Genomic DNA, 17789 nt, shown 5'->3' with positions numbered 1-17789 from the left:
CTCCCCATATGCTGCCCCCTTATTGACGTCTCCCCATATGCTGCTCCCTTATAGATGTCCCCTTATGGGTTCCACCTATAGATGACCCCCTCTGTGCAGATAAAAAAACAAACAAATCACAACTCACTTAACACCTCACTCCCCGCCGCGTCTCTAGTCTTCAGCAGTGTCCCCCGGCAGATGCACGCTCTGTGAGGATGTCCCCAGCAGCGCACACACCAATGAGCTCAGTGTGCGTTGGGGCCGGTACTTCTGGCATAGAGCTCCCTGTGCCGGAAGTACAAGGCTGCCGGCTCACACTGCGGTTAATGGTGCGTGCTCTGCTGGGGAATCCCTGACGATCGCGCATCAGCCGTAGGCGTACTGTCCTATGAAACTTGTTACCGCAACATGCGGTCACAAGATTGATAGGACAGTACGCCTATGGGAAGGGGCAGCAAGAGTGCCCGGAGAAATCACCGCAGGGCACCGGGTTGTCAGCTAGGGGAGCGCTCGAGCAGAAGGAAAGCCTGAGCGCCACCCCCCCCCAGCTATCCGGGAGTGATGCGCCGGCCCTGTGTGTGTGTGTGTGTGTGTGTGTGTGTGTGTGTGTGTGTGTATATATATATCTATATCATAAAAATCAAAGTCTGTCTGTCCTTCTGTCTGTCTGTCCTCTATAGACTTCCAAACGCCTGAACCGTTTGACCCCAAATTTGGCACACAGATACATTGGGTGCCCGGGAAGGTTATTACGAAGGTCCCGTCCCCGCCAGATGTACAGGAGGGGAGGGAGAGGGGAAAGAGAGGTGCCCCATAGAGATGAATGGGAAAATCTCCTCACTGCAAACACAGGTGATATAATTAGCTGCAGCAGACACGGCAGTTGGAGCCTTAGCAACCAATAGGATTACTGCTTTCATTTTCACAGGGAGCAATGGTTGCTAGGGAAGCTGCCTCACAACATCCACAGTAATAACTGGTAGACCCCTTACTCAGTAGCGAAATTTGATGGGGGCAGGGGGGGGGGGGGCGGCCGCCCCTGGCCCACTCTGGCAGGGGCCCACTGTGTACTCCAGAGATTATTGACGCCGCTGCCCGCCATCGCCCGCCATTGGATGGGTGAGTGCAGCCTCAGCCCCCTCCCTCCCCCCTCCCGCCACCATCTTAACCTGATCAGGTGCACTGAGGTTGCGTACGGCCTCAGCGCACCGCTGCGGGTACGTGCGCCGCCCTGGCCCGCCCACCTATCAATCACCTCTGGTGCCACGCTGTTCCGTCTCCCGCGCTCGCACCAGGTCAGTTCCGGACGGCCGCCTATGACTGCTGCTGCTGCCGCCCCCATTATAATGTGATGCCGATGCCCGCCATCACCTGCCATCGGATGGGTGAGTGCAGTGAGTGAACTGAGGTTGTGTACGGCATGTGGAAAATAGGGGGGGGGGGGGGAGGTGCTGGACATGTGGAAACGGGGAGCTGGACATGTGGAAAACTGGGGGAGCTGGACATGTGGAAAACTGGGGGAGCTGGACATGTGGAAACAGGGGGAGCTGGACATGTGGAAACAGGGGGAGCTGGACATGTGGAAAACTGGGGGAGCTGGACATGTGGAAAACTGGGGGAGCTGGACATGTGAAAAACTGGGGGAGCTGGACATATGAAAAATTGGGGGAGCTGGACATGTGCAAACAGGGGGAGTTGGACTTGTGGAAACAGGGGGAGCTGGACATGTGGAAACGGGGAGCTGATCATGTGGAAAACAGTGTGGGACATGTGGAAAGCAACTGAGCTTCAATACCACACACACACACACACACACACACGATAAAGACAGGGGTGGTTTTTTCTAGAAGAGAGCGATCATGTTTTTCTTATCCTGAAGAACCTCTTTCATTTTATGTGTCTATATATGTAAATGTAGAAGCCTCTAACACTGCTCTTAATCTTAATTCACTCTGAGTAATGGAGCAGAATATACCCTTTATTATTTAGAAAGCATTGTTGTCAAGTGAGGTTCCCTTTGGGTAACATAATCGGTTGGGGGCCCACTCAGACTTGCTCGCCCCCCCTAGGCTGAACCCCTAGCTACGCCCCTGCCCTTACTCCAACTATAGATTACATGTATATACAGAACCCCCTACTCCATCCATACAGTACATGTATATACAGGGCACAACAGGTATACCAAACTGTGACTGGGTAACACTGCCACACCAGACCTGACCAATACCGCCATACTGTGACTGGATAACACCTCCATACCAGACCTGACCAATACCACCATACTGTGACTGGATAACACCTCCATACCAGACCTGACCAATACCGCCATACTGTGACTGGGTAACACCGCCACACCAGACCTGACCAATACCGCCATACTGTGACTGGATAACACCGCCATACCAGACATGACCAATACCGACACACTGTGACTGAATAACACTGCCATACGGGTAAATACAACCCTGCAGGTATAGAGGACACTACAGGTATACAGGACCCCAAAACTATACACTACAGGTGCACGGGACCTCCACAAAACTATATACTACAGGTATACAGGACCCCAAACTTTACACTACAGGTATACAGGACCCCAAAACTATATACTACAGGTATACAGGACCTCCACCAACTATACACTTCAGGTATACAGGACCTCCACCAACTATACACTACAGGTATACAGGACCCCAAAACTACACACTACAGGTATACAGGAACTCCACCAACTATATACTACAGGTATATAGGACCCAGAACTATACACTACAGGTATACAGGACCTCAAAACTATACACTACAGATACACAGGACCTACACCAACTCTATAATACAGGTATAAAGCACCTTCACCAACTCTATACTACAAGTATACAGGACCCCAAAGCTATATACTACAGGTATACAGGAACTCCACCAACTATATACTACAGTTATACAGGACCCTCAAACTATGCACTACAGGTATACAGGACCCCCGAACTATATACTACAGGTATACAGGACCTCCACCAATTATACACTACAGGTATCCAGGACCCTCAAACTATAAACTACAGGTATACAAGACCTCCACCAACTATACATTACAGGTATACAGCACCAACTATATACTACAGGTATACAGGACCCCCGAACTATACAGTACAGGTATACAGGACCTTCACCAACTGTACACTGCAGGTATACAGGACCTCCCTCAACTATACACTACAGGTATACAGCCCCCCCCCCCAACTACACACTACAAGTATACAGGACCCCCCCAACTATGCACTATAGGTATACAGTCCCCCCAACTATGCACTACAGATATGCAAGACCCCTAAAAACTATACATTGTGGGTATACAGAACCCCTCCAACTATGCACTACAGGTATACACTAATTCCACTGATTAACTCAGATGAAACAATACCTTTAGCTTGGCCTCCTGGGCACCTTAGAACAAATCTAATTAACACACTGACACTTTATACCCGGGCAGCGCCGGGTACATTTTCTAGTATAAGAGTATATATATATATATATATATATATATATTATATATATATGTATAGTGGTTTGTAATTAATTAGAATATCAACAAAAAGTTATTTTTTTCCCAGTAATTCAATTCAAAAAGTGACCTCATATATTTATTACATAGAATGAACTTTTTATTTCTGTTAAAGTTAATGATTAGGGATTACAGCCAAGAAAAACCCAAAAGTCAGTATTTCAGAAAATTTGAATATTATATAAAACCAACTGAAAAAAAGTTTTTAACACAGAAATGTCGACCAAATGAAAAGTCTGTACAGTAAATGCCCTCAATACTTGGGCTGGGCACCTTTTACATGAATGACTGCATCAATGTGGCATGGAGGCGATCAGCTGATGGCACTGCAGAGGTGTAATTGAAGCCCAGGTTGCTCTGACAGCGGCCTTCAGCTCGTCTGCATTGTTGGGTCTGGTGTCTTTCATCTTCCTCTTAACAATACCCCATAAATTCTCTATGGGGTTAAGGTCTGGCGAGTTTGCTGGCCAATCAAGCACAGTGATGCTGTGGTTAGTAAACCAGGTCTTGATACTTTTGACAGTGTGGACAGGTGCCAAATCCTGCTGGAAGATGAAAATTCCATCTCTTAAAATCTTTTCAGCACCGGGAAGCATTAAGTTCTCTAAAATTTCCTGGTAGGCGGCAGTGTTGACTTTGGTGCTGATGAAACACTGCAAACCTACACCAGCAGATGACCTGGCTCCCCAAACCATTACTGATTGCGGAAACTTCACACTAGACCTCAAGCAGCTTGGATTGTGTGCCTCCCCACTCTTCCTCCAGACTCTGGGACCGAGATTTCCAAATGAAATGTAAAATTTACTTTCATCTGAAATCAGCACCTTGGAACACTCATCAACAGTTTAGTTCTTCTTTTCCTTGGCCCAGATAAGACGCTTCTGGCGTTGTTTATTGGTTAGGAGTAGCTTGACACATGGAAAGCAACACTTGTAGCCCATGTCCTGCAGACGTCTGTATGTGGTGCCTTTTGAAGCACTGACTCCAGCAGCAGTTCACTCTTTGTGAATCTCTCCCAAATTTTTGAATGGCATTTTCTTTACAATCCTGTTAAGACTGCGGTTCTCCTGGATGCTTGTGCTCCTTTTTCTACCACACTTTTCCTTCCACTCAACTTTCCATTAATATGCTTTGATCCAGCACTCTGAGAACAGCCAGCTTCCTTACCAATGAACTTTTGTGGCTTCCCCTCCTTGTGGAGTGTGTGAATGACTGCCTTCTGGACATCTGTCAAGTCAGCAGTCTTCCCCATGATTGTGTTGCATACTGAACCAGACTAAAGGCCCTATTCCATGGGCCGTCTAGAAGAGCAAACAAGCGCTCTCAGCGCTCATTTGCTCCCTGTTCCCCGCTCGCTGCAGCCGCGTTGAATAGCGGGTGAGTGCGGGAGGGGCGGGGGGGCTGCCCGGGTAATCGTCCGGGCAGCCTATAGGATACAGCAGCGTCTGCTGCCGACGGTCCTATTCAACGGAGCAACGGCAGCAGATCGCTGTTATATCAGTCGCTTGTTTTTCAACATGTTGAAAAACAAGCGACTGCAACGATCAGCCGACATGAACGATGTCGGCTGATCGTTGCACTCTATTGCACTCTATTCCACGGATTATCGTTCCGTGGAATAGGGCCTTAAAGGGGGTATTCCCCCCAAAATTATTTTTGCATTAATACGTTGCCCACCCATAGCTTTTCATCTTTCCAATATAAAGTTATTATGGATTCTGCACAGTTTTGCTGTTATCCAGCTGTATTCACCCCCACGGAATGCATAGAATCATCAGACCTCAGTCCAACCCCACACGCTCCCTGCTCCTGGCCCCCACCTATCACGTGTCCTCAGTCCCAGCACAGTGAAGTGACTGAGAACACTGATGGGGTGGCTGCTGTTAGAGAGGAAGACAGTGATCAGCGCAGCTGTCACTGTCTCCCTAACAGCAGCCACCCGCTCACCCCCTGTGTCCAGAGCCTCCCGGCGCACCGTGCAGCACTCACCCGCAGCACACAGCCCTCTGCCCCACAACCAACCGCCCCGCCCATCACCTGTGGCATCCCTCACTCACCCGCGGCATAGCCTCCGTACTCACTCGCAGCACACACACTCCGACCCCTCGCAATCGCCCTGCGGCAATCACTACCCCCCCCCGGATCACCCGCGGCAATCGACAATCTCCGTCCCTCGCAATCGCCCGTGTCAAGCTCCGCCCCCGATCGCCCGTGTCAAGCTCCGCCCCCCTATCACCAGCGCCACCTGACCCCGCGATCACCGCCCAACCCCTCCACCGCACGATCACCAAGTGGCACCCCCCCTTCGTGATCAGCCATGGGGCACCACCTTCACACGCGGCACTCACCTTCTCGGCGCTGCTACTCGGTCAGCGCCATCTCAGCTCTGCTACATATTCCCCCCAACTCAGCTCTGCTACACCGTCCCCCCAACTCAGCTCTGCTACACCGCCCCCCCAACTCAGCTCTGCTACACCGCCCCCCCAACTCAGCTCTGCTACACCGCCCCCCCCAACTCAGCTCTGCTACATCGTCCCCCCAACTCAGCTCTGCTACACCAACACCACCAACTCAGCACTGCTACACAGTCACCCCCAACTCAGCTCTGCTACACCGTCACCGCCAACTCAGCTCTGCTACATTGTCATCCCCAACTCAGCTCTGCTACACCGCCATCTCAGCACCGTTACACCAACACCGCAATCTCAGCTCTGCTACACTGTCATCATCTCCTTCATTGTCTCAGCTCTGCTACTTCACCATCATCAGGCATAAGCATTGCATGATGGGAAATGTAGTTTCCTATCTTGGATATAGATCGGCTTTTAGAAAAACTTGTAACTCAGGAACGGCAGCAGCTAGAAAGGTGGGAGACGTCTCAAAATACTCAGAGGGACTTGGTGAGTAAGGCCAGCTAGGTTTGGGAGCATTACATTTTTTTTAGCTCTAGGGGGGAATACCCCTTTAAGGGACCTTTTATAACACTTAGGAAGCCACTGCTGGTGTTTTGGGTTAATTATTCTAATTTTATTAAATACTGACTTTTGGTTTTTTTTTAGCTGTAATCCATAATCATCAACTTTAACAGAAATATAAGCTTGAAAAAGTTCTCTGTATGTAATGATTCTATAGAATATATAAGGTCACTTTTTTTAATTGAATTACTAAAAAAAATATAACTTTTTGTTGATATTCTAATTTATTGCAAACCAGTGTATGTATGTATGTATGTATGTATATATATATATATATATATATATATATATATATATATATATATATATATTAATGGAGGATAAGTATGTATTTTTTGCACTTGATCATTTTTTGTTTAGGCACTAGTTTTTACTTACCAATCACATCCTTGTTTGAGTTTTGCATGTTATTTGTTGTGTGATGTTTAAGTCCGTAACTTCCATCCAGTTGCGTGCGTGATTCTTTCCATGAGTTGTCCGATCACATGATCAGCATCATGTTGGAGCTCTGTGCATGCACTTAGTTAATATTGGAAGTTTAGGTGAGTTGGATCATGTGATATATATACCATATGACCAGCTCCATCTTTGGTTCCTGAGCAGTAGGTAGGATCTGCCTCCTGTCATGTGAGGAGAAGCGATGTTGTTTCCGGGTTGAGGTATAAGGTTGGACGTTAAAGTGGCGTCCCTGCCCATATGTTCAAGCGTGATTGGGTCAAGCATGATTGGTAAGCGACGTTCATGTGCATAACTTGTGTGCTATTGGTTGATGGAGATATAAATACTGGTGAGAGCCTGATTTCCAGAACTTTTAATAAAGCTTCCAGGGCGAAACGCAGCGCTGGATGAGTTGATCCATGGGACGCAAGGACCATCTGTGACTTTTTAGTAGGCTGTACTGGGTAACTGTTGTAGCCCTGAGATATTTGACTATTAGATATTACCACTAGTTATGATACTCTTGTATTATACGTGTACCTGCATATGTAACTGTTGATGCTCACTATGTGTACACACATTTATTCCTGTTGTCCTGTGATCAGGTGGCGTAGCTTATGTCTCATGGGCCCTGGTGCAAGAGTTCAACTTGGGCCCCCCGCCATAGGCAATGCAACGCTACTAGAGATGAGCGAACCGGGTTCGGGTTCGAGTCCAGCCGAACCCGAACGATTGGTATTTGATTAGCAGTGGCTGCTGAACTTGGATAAAGCCCTAAAGCTATGTGGAAAACATAGATATAGTCACTGGCTGTATCCATGTTTTCCAGACAACCTTAGAGCTTTATCCAAGTTCAGCAGCCACAGCTAATCAAATACCGAACGTTCGGGTTTGGCTGAACTCTAACCCGAACCTGGTTCGCTCATCTCTACACGCTTCTTCAAGTGCCACTCCCAATCACAATGTGCTTGTTCTGTACAATTTTGCTACAATAGTTCTGGGGGGCTGCTGCAACTGAATCTATGCTGTGGACAGCGCCAAAAGCAAATTGCTCCATTCACTGCATAGTGGCCCTGCTGGGTTACTGCAGCTCAACTCCTGATTAGAGATGAGAGAACCGGGTTCGGGTTCAAATCGATCCGAACCCGAACGATTGGCATTTGATTAGCGGCGGCTGCAGAACTTGGATAAAGCTCTAAGGTTGTCTGGAAAACATGGATACAGCCAATGACTATATCCTTTTTTTCCACATAGCCTTAGGGCTTTATCCAACTTCAGCAGCGACCGCTAATCATATGCCGAAAGTTCGGGTTTGGATGGACTTGAGCATGCTCCAGGTTTGCTGATCTATACTCCTGATACAATATATGGGAGCTAATCTGCAGTTAGGGTGCGTGCACACTACAGAATTGCTGCGTATAACCCGCAGCGTATTCTGTCGCTCCTCCCCGCACGCAGTGGCGCGCATTTTCGCCCGTGCCATAGACACTATTCTGTGCACAGGCGGATTCCACGTTCCGTCGAAAGAATGACATGTCAATTCTTTCGGCAGAATGCGTAATCCGCCTGTGCATAGAATAGTGTCTATGGCATGGGCGGAAATGCGCGCCGCCGCGTGCGGGGACGAGCGACGGATTAAGCCGCGGATTATACGCGTCAATTCCGTAGTGTGCACGCACCCTCACTCTGAATAGTTGCTACCTAGGGAAGAAAGCCATTTGTTTTTGTTAAAAGTGCAGACTCACCTGTGACAGCCCTGCAGAACAGCTAACCAGTGGGTTTTTGGCACCCTGATCCTATATTGATATCCTATCCTGAGGATCGGCCATCAATATGTGGAATTCTACTATAGGTGGGTAATAGGGACATTTAGATAAGTGTATTTATGTATATATAACAATTTTTACTAATTACCCGTACTGGCCTGACTGTTCCCAATACATTGGCGGGCTGAAATGGGTACCTGCCTTCTTTCTGCTCCCTGCTGGGCTGGCTTCCAGCCTCAGTCTGCCACTATTCCTCTCTAGTAAGCTGCAGGCTTAAGGGCCTGTTCACACTTAGCAAAACCGGCAGAAATTCTGAGCGGAATTCCCACTACGGACTCCACTCGGAGTTCTGTCTGTCAATCTTTCTCAATGTGATCTCACAAGTCAATTCTTTGCATGGAGAGCCGTGTGAGATCACATTGAGACAGATAGACGGTACTCTGAGTGGAGTCCGCAGTGGAGATTCCGTTCAGAATTTCCAACTGTCTTACTCTCTTAAGGAGAAGTCTAGCAATTTTAAATAATTGGCAGCGCGTAGGGGGAACATGCTAAAAAATCATTACTCGCCTCTCCCCATGTGCTGCGTCACAGGCTTCGGTAACCCCGCTGGAAGGCATTTTACCACCCCTGAGTTCTGATCATGTTACAGCACAGGGGAAAATGCCAACCTGGCTGAGAAGTTATTCCCAGGGCCTGGTGGGGGTCGCTAAACGGTAATATAGTGCTGGAGAGGCTAGGTAATGATGGTATATTATGTCTTTTTTAAGATGCTGCATGCAGCTTCACTTCCAGGGCAGCTTCTTCTCTGTCCTGAGACCTGACACTGCAGTCTGCACCCCCAGCATGCAGACATAGGTGTAGCGATGCCAACAAACTATGCAGGAAACAAATATTCTCACTGTTCATATACCATTATACTAGGGGGTATCTATCATTTCTGCTGCCTAAGGGTATGCTCACACAGAGTAAAGTCAGCAGAATTCCATGGTGGAGCCCTCTGCGGCGGATTCCCTCCTGCCGTCTGTTTCAATGGGACGGCTCGCGCGGCTCCACTTTTGCCACTCTCTGCTCAAAGAGCTGACATGTCAATTCTTGGAGCGGAGAGCCACAGAAGCAGAGGAGGGATTCCACCGATTTTACTCGGTGTGAATTGGTCCTAATGCCAAAAACGTCACACAGCCTGACACTAAGCAATACTAGTGAGATCATGACAGATATTCAGCACAATGTGGAAACAAGCATCAGGCAGGATGGATATAACTATCATTAGTTAATGAGAGGTAAAAAAAATAATAACAGTAATATATATCTATATCACCCACATATACAGTATGCATGCACACCTGTTACACCTACATGACATATAGTTACACGTGTAGACTAGTACATATGCACACTCACTCAGGGCAGTTTCTAGGCCATTTTGGCAACAGGGCAAATCCTGACAAAAGCGCCCCCCCTTGAACCTCACTCACTTCAGCCCAGGGGAAGGAAGGGGCTTTTATCAAGATTCTGGTTACTAGGAAGAAGCAGTATGAAGCAGCATAGAACAGTGTGGCACCCCTACCTAATAATGTTCTACTGAATACAAAATCATTATACAGTGACTCACAGATGACGTCTTCTTTGATCTGAGGCGTCACTTTCCCTTTCCTCTCCATCCAACCCAGACCACCAGGAAGATTTTTTTCCAGCTACAATTCTCTTCATCTCTTCAGAACCTGCCAGACATTTTAGGCTCTGCAGTTTTCCTTCAACTTCCTTCCCTTTTCCCATGTATAGAGTCCCATACAGTAGAAATTGCACTATTTGGGGTCACGTGCAGTAAAGTAAGTATGCCTCCTGCTGTGCTCACATATAGTAATAATGTTCCCTGCTGTGCCTGCATATAGTAATAATGTCCCCTGTTGTGCTCGCATATAGTAATAATGTCCCCTGCTGTGCCCGTATATAGTAATAATGTCCCCTGCTGTGGTTGCATATAGTAATAATGTCCCTTGCTGTCCCCTTATAGTCAAGTAGGTCCACTGCAGACACATATGCCCTTATACTCCACCCTGCATCCAGATTTTCCCCATGTAGCAAGACATGCACCTTATAGCAAGATGTAACTTCTGTATTTTTAGATGAATAGATAGGGGTGATAGATAGATAGATTGGAGATAGATAGATTGGAGATAGATAGATAGATAGATCTGACAGATAGATAGACAAACAGGAGAGAGAGAATATATCAGGATAGAGAGGACATAGACAGGCTTACCAGCAGGGGCACAGATAGGCATGGAGAGGACACTGCACAGGGAGGAGAAGGAGGGAGGACGCACACGGCCATGCAGAGGTCACCAGACAGATAATGCCGAATCTGCCCACACACAGTCGGCTGATTTATGTTGAGCACACATTTAGAAGAAAGTTAGCAGGCCGTGAGTAGGGCAGCCGCAGCGCTTTCTCCCAGAGCCCTTTACTTCCTCACACACTGCACTGTCAGCTACATGTGACAGGAGCCGACAGTGCTCTAACTGCTCAGCCCTGGCTTGCTTTTTTAAGTTAACGTCCTCTCCATGCCTCTTGCCGGCCCGTACCCCCTCAACTTGCGGCACCCTGGTCTAGAGGGAGGACGGAGGGTCGGTGCTGGCTAATGTTAATATCTCAGGGGGAGGGGAGGGGGGCCTGGCGGGGGGCGCTGTTGATGTGCTGCGTGAGGCACTGTTTATTTGGTGAGTTTACTTGGTGAGTTAGTGGGGGGCTGGGCACTGTCGGGTGCCGCCGGGCGCCCCCTAGCTGTCGGCGCCCCATGCGGTGGCCTGGCCGGCCCGGTCCTAGAAACGGCCCTGCACTCACCATCATAGAGGGCTCTGGTATCAGGGTTTGTCCTACTCAGCATATAATGGGAGCTGGGGGTCTCTGGAGAGCAGAGGGGGGGGGGGGGGGGGTCTCTGGAGAGCAGAGGGGGGGATGGGGGTCTCTGGAGAGCAGTGAGGGGCCTGGGGGTCTCTGGGCACAGGACTATGGCGCTGTCACTGCCCTGCTCTCTCAGGTTGGCCTGGCTGCACCCACACAGACTGTAATAGAGAACAAGCTCCCCCTTCCTCTGACTGGACCTCTGCAGCCACACTGATATTATGGAGGCTGGAGCAGCCATACATGACAGGAGAGGTGAGAGAGGGGAGCAGATCCCTGATCTCAGGAGGACATGACTGGGGAGCAGCTGTACTATTATCACTCATTACCCTGCCCTCCTGCTCCATCTCACAGTACGCAGATCACCACACACTCACCTGCTGTCCTGTCATTGCTGACTCCAGGGCTTCAGAGGAAATGCTCAGCCTGCGCCCCCTGCAGGCCGGGAGGAGCACTGGCAAAGGCAAAACTGTCACTTCCCCTGACATGTGGTGCGTCCCTGGGCACAGCGGCTCCTTACTGCAGTAAGTGTACGGCCTGGGGGAGGAGCCTGGGCCCTGCACAGCGTTCTGGCAGAGGATGGGATCCATACATACAGTGGACACCGGCGGATAGAGACACAGTGAGTTCATAAGGGAAGGGGGTGAGGGGCATGCTGGGCCCCCCCTTGGCTGGCGGGCCTGGTCGCCATGGCGACCGTTGCGACCACGGTGGCTACGCCACTGCCTGTGATCATCCAATCATTTCTATTGCTTCCGGCATCTCTTTTTATACTTTTTATACTGTGTCAGCATTTGTGTATTTTGTATGATATATGAAAATATTATCTACTTGAAGATATTGAACCATACTTGCAAATATCTTTTCCAGGTTTTAGAAAGCTTCAAGATAATGGATTACAGCCTCCTTTTAGGTGTGCACAACACAGAGCAACAGGAAAGAGAGAGGCAAACAGAAGGGGCACAGAGTCGGCCTGATGAAAAGCGTCCAGTAGCACAAAAAGCTCTATACTCTACAGCAATGGAATCCATTCAGGGAGGAGCAGCACGTGGGGAGTCTATAGATACTGATGACACGTGAGGAACCCTTTGGCATATTTTTTTTTTCTGCATATGAGTTACCTTTTTCCACTGTATTCTCATTGTGTAGAGCAAAAATAGATTATGTAGACAATTTTACTTCAAATTACAACATTATGGCCATGACTACACTGCAACTTTTTGTAGCTCTACAACATGGATTTTAGGGTATGTGCACACTATGCAATACGCGCGTGGACTTCAAGCATATTCTTTCATGCGGCCTTCACTTGCAGTTCCGCCTGTCCCATAGACTCAAGGATGGGGAATGGGGCGAAGAGATAAATGCAGTGTCGGACTGGGCCACCGGGGGACCGGGGATTTCCCCGCTGGGCCCCGAGCAGGAGTAGGCCCCGCCCCCCAGTCAAAGGACACAGGGCTGGAGACCACATCAATGTGGTCTCCACCCAGTAAGCCCAGCGGTGCCCCCCATGCTCCTGGGGAGCCCACTCAGCCGCCGACTGCCGCTCCTCACCCTTTTAACTGGAAGTGATCACTTCCAGTTAAATGTGGCAGTCTTCCGATTGACAGCGCAAGAAGCCATAGGCTTCCCGCGCTGTCAATCACTCTTGGGACCGCAAGCAAGAAGCTGCTTGCGGTCCCAAGAGTGATTGACAGCGCGGGAAGCCTATGGCTTCTTGCGCTGTCAATCGGAAGCGTACCTCCGCCACCCCTGACAGATGTGCAGCTCCTGGTCCCGGGCAGCTCCGTCACCACTGAGCTCTGTGTGCGATGCGGCAGCTGGGACTTCCGGTACACGCATACCGGAAGTCCCAGCCACTGCGGCGCGCACAGAGCTCAGTGGTGACGGAGCTGCCCGGGACCAGGAGCTTCTCTTCTGTCGGGGAAGAGAGAAGAAGAGGCCCGCAACCGACGGGGGAGCGTGGTAACAGGTGAGTTGGGTTTTGTTTTTTTATCATAGGGGAACATCACTGGGGGCTATAGGGGGGATGGACATCACTGGGGGCTATAGGGGGGGATAGACATCACTGGGGGCTATAGGGGGGGATAGACATCACTGGGGGCTATAGGGGGGGATGGACATCACTGGGGGCTATAGGGGGGATGGACATCACTGGGGGCTATAGGGGGGGATGGACATCACTGGGGGCTATAGGGGGGGATGGACAACATAAGAGGGCTATATGGGGGGGAATGGACAACATGAAGGGGCTATAGGGGGATGGACAACATAAGGGGGCTATAGGGGGATGGACAACGTAAGGGGGCTATAGGGGGATGGACAACGTAAGGGGGCTATAGGGGGATGGACAATGTAAGGGGGCTATAGGGGGATGGACAACGTAAGGGGGCTATAGGGGGATGGACAACGTAAGGGGGCTATAGGGGGATGGACAACGTAAGGGGGCTATAGGGGGATGGACAACGTAAGGGGGCTATAGGGGGATGGACCACGTAAGGGGGCTATAGGGGGATGGACAACGTAAGGGGGCTATAGGGGGATGGACAACGTAAGGGGGCTATAGGGGGATGGACAACGTAAGGGGGCTATAGGGGGATGGACAACGTAAGGGGGCTATAGGGGGATGGACAACATAAGGGGGCTATAGGGGGATGGACAACATAAGGGGGCTATAGGGGGATGGACAACATAAGGGGGCTATAGGGGGATGGACAACATAAGGGGGCTATAGGGGGATGGACAACATGAGGGGCTATAGGAGGGAATGGACAACATGAGGGGGCTATATGGGGGGAATGGACAACATGAGGGGGCTATCTATATTGAAGAAGGACAACATGGAGGGGCTATATATATGGGGATGGACAACATAAGGGGGTCTACCTATATGGGACATGGACAACACTGGGGGCCATCTATATGGAGGACTGAACAAAGGACCATCTATAAGGTGTCTACACAGAGGGGACCATATACTATAAGGGATATATATATATATATATATATATATATAATATAATATATATACACACACATAGAGTCAGGGCTACCCACCAAATGAGGGTGTAAAGGGGCCAATACAGATGTGCAGTTAGTATAGAGATGAGGATGGTGACAAAGTGAGGAGCCTAATATTGTTTGTCTGGCAGATTCTGTGGATTCGTGGCTTGGAGAAGTTCTCATAATGGCCCAGGACAGATGGAGAAGAAGAAGAAGAGGGAAGAACTCTGATCAGAGAAGACGTCCCCTGTGAGTCACCTGATATAACTGCAGTGTAATGTATATGGTGTATAGAGCCTGTGTAGAGCTGCGTCCACCTCTATATGACTGGATGAGGTGATAGTGATCTATGTACAGTGGATTATTCAGTAGCAGCGATGGTATTAGTCAGTATGTGGTGGAGTTAGGGTACTATTACACGGAACGATAATCGGTCGAATTGGCCCGATTCGGCCGATTATCGCTCCGTGTAATAAATGCAACGATCAGCCGATGACAACGATCATCGGCTGATCGTTGATATAGGTTAGACCCTATTTTCGTCGGGCGCCGACCGCGCACCGCTGCGTGTAATAGCGGTGCGTGGACGGCGACTTACGATATACATTACCCATCCACGTTCCAGGGCTGCTCCTGCCGTCCGCTTCTCCCGGGGTCCCGCGCACGCTCTAGCTTCACAGAGGCCTGTCAGCTGATAGGCCGCTCAGCCAATCAGAGGCCGCGGCGGTCCCGGCCTGTGATTGGCTGAGCGGCCTACCAGCTGACAGGCCGCTGTGAAGCTAGAGCGCGCACAGGACCCCGGGAGAAGCGGACGGCAGGAGCAGCCCTGGAACGTGGATGGGTAATGTATGCCAGTTTAGCAAGGGCTGCAAAGACATCGGTAACGATGTTCTTGCAGCTCTTGTCAAATGATTATCGGGCCGTGTAATAGGCCCAGTAAACGAGCAACGATCTAGCAGATCGCTGCTCGTTTACAGGTATTATCGGGCCCTGCTCGGCCCGTGTAATACCATCCTTAGTCAGTATGTGGTGGTGTTAGTCAGTATGTGGCGTTGTTAGTCAGTATATGGTGGTATTAGTCAGTAGATGGTGGTATTAGTCAGTATGTGGTGGTATTTGTCACTTGTAATCCGGTACTGTGTTTTATTGGTCTCAGTATACTGGATTTGGTCAGTAACAATATGGTAGTGATGGTTATGGTGTGGTGTAATATTTCCCCCTTGTATTCTGGTATTATTGGTATACAGGATTTGGTCAGTAACAGTATGGCGGTAATATGTATGGTGATAATATTTCCCCCTTGTATACTGGTATTATTGGTAATATCACTCTCAGTATACAGGATTTGGTCAGTAACAGTATGGCAGTAATATGTGTGGGGATATTTGCTCTTTATATACTGGTGCTATTGGTAGCATACAGTAGTATACAGTGTTATCATGCAAAGAAAATTGTCTTATAGCCCAATTACACCGGCCAATTATCGGTAACAAGCGCTCCTAGGAAGCCCCATGTAAAAGTGCCAGAGATCAGCTGACAAGCGAGCAAATGGCCGATAGTCGGCTGATTTGATCTTTTGTGCGGCTGTAAAAATCGTTGTTGGCCGCACATCTCTATATATTCCTGCCCTGCTGATTAGCAATCGTTTACAGCTCTACACTGCCCCATATCACGCCGTGTTAATGGACCCTTATTAATGTTACCATACATAAGTATAGTGGCAGAAGGGTGGGCCCCAAGAATGATTTCCCCTGGTGGGCCCAAGGACTCCAGTCCGACACTGGATAAATGTACCTTTGCTATACTATATATTGCTGTGCTTCCATAGGGCAAAAAAATGCTTTTATTCTCTGGTGGAAAGAAGCTTTCCTCCTTATGAAGTGCTAAGGGGTTGTATTGCCTCCCCACACTTAGGCTGGGTTCACACTGCGTTTTTACAATCCGTTTTTTTTTTTGCGAAAAACGGATGAAAAAAACGGATGCATTTGCGTGCATCCGTGTTGATCCGTTTTTCCATTGACTTCCATTTTTAAAAAAACGGATCAAAACGGATCCGTTTTTTTTAACGGACACAAAAGTAGTGTCAGCTACGTTTTTGCGTCCGTCAAAAAAACATCCGTTTTGATCAGTTTTTTTTACAATGGAAGTCAATGGAAAAACGGATCAAAACAGATGCACACAAATCCGTTTTTTTCATCCGATTTTTTGCAAAAAATGGATGAAAAAAACGGATTGCAAAAACGCAGTGTGAACCCAGCCTTAACCTATCCTTGCTTGATTGACAGCCAGCTGGAAGCTGAGCTCACTTCTTAAAGGGGTAGTGCGGCGCTAAAAAATTATTCACAGAATAACACACATTACAAAATTATACAACTTTGGAATGTATGTTATGTCTGTGAATCGCCCCCTTCCCTTGACCCCCCCCCCCCCCCGCCCGTGTACCCCGAAGTGTTGGTGCATTATACATTACCTGATCCGTGTCGCGCATGTCCTCCATCTTGTGCCAAATGTCATCTTTGGCCGGCCGGCCGAATCAATCGCGGCTGAGCACAATGCTATAGCACATATAAATAACTAGATGATCAACCAATGAAACTGGCCATTTTACTGTTAAAACCCCAATATTAATGAAGTGCCTGCACTGGTTCCCTGTCTTAGGGTCGGTTCACACCTACCGACTCGCAGCGCGAGTCTGGCAAGCCCTGGCAGTTCTCTATCACTTCATACTCGCAGCGATCTGAAAGACCGCTGCGAGTATGTAATTCTGCCTCCTCCGCTGGGCTCCCGCTCCGTTGTCTGTATACATTACCTGGCTCTGGCTGCACGGGGTCCTGGCATGCTGCTCTGCCGCCCAGCCAATCAGTGTATTGCCCAGCCGCGGCAGGGCGGCAGAATTACATACTCGCATCGGTCTTTCAGATTGCTGTGAGTAAGTAGTGACAGGGAACTGCCAGGACCTGCCAGACCCACATAACGGGTCTACGGCGGGCAGTCGTGGCTTCAGTATGACGAACAATTTCGGCAGCGGAAAGAAGTGCGGCCCTCAATAAAATGGGATCAGAAGGATATCGGGTTGTGGCTGAGGGTCATGGGCCCCTCTAGATTCGGGCAGCCCTTTCTGGGTGGGGCAGGGTCGTCCGGCCAATCAGTTTCCTCGGG

At 49.1% G+C, this 17789-nt stretch overlaps 1 protein-coding gene across 8 annotated transcripts in view; it reads left to right on the top strand.

Moving 5' to 3' along the window:
• PIP5K1C (phosphatidylinositol-4-phosphate 5-kinase type 1 gamma) overlaps positions 1 to 17789 on the top strand; it is a 593211-nt gene that overhangs the window by 152862 nt on the left and 422560 nt on the right. For all 8 annotated transcript variants that reach the window (XM_069962589.1, XM_069962584.1, XM_069962587.1 and 5 more), the window contains one exon: positions 12498 to 12703. In XM_069962589.1, the coding sequence (XP_069818690.1) occupies positions 12498 to 12703 (206 nt within the window). The remainder of the gene's footprint in view (positions 1 to 12497; positions 12704 to 17789) is intronic.

Source organism: Dendropsophus ebraccatus, chromosome 3, assembly GCF_027789765.1.
Source record: "Dendropsophus ebraccatus isolate aDenEbr1 chromosome 3, aDenEbr1.pat, whole genome shotgun sequence".
NCBI lineage: Eukaryota > Metazoa > Chordata > Amphibia > Anura > Hylidae > Dendropsophus > Dendropsophus ebraccatus.
This window is presented reverse-complemented; position numbering and strand designations above follow the sequence as displayed.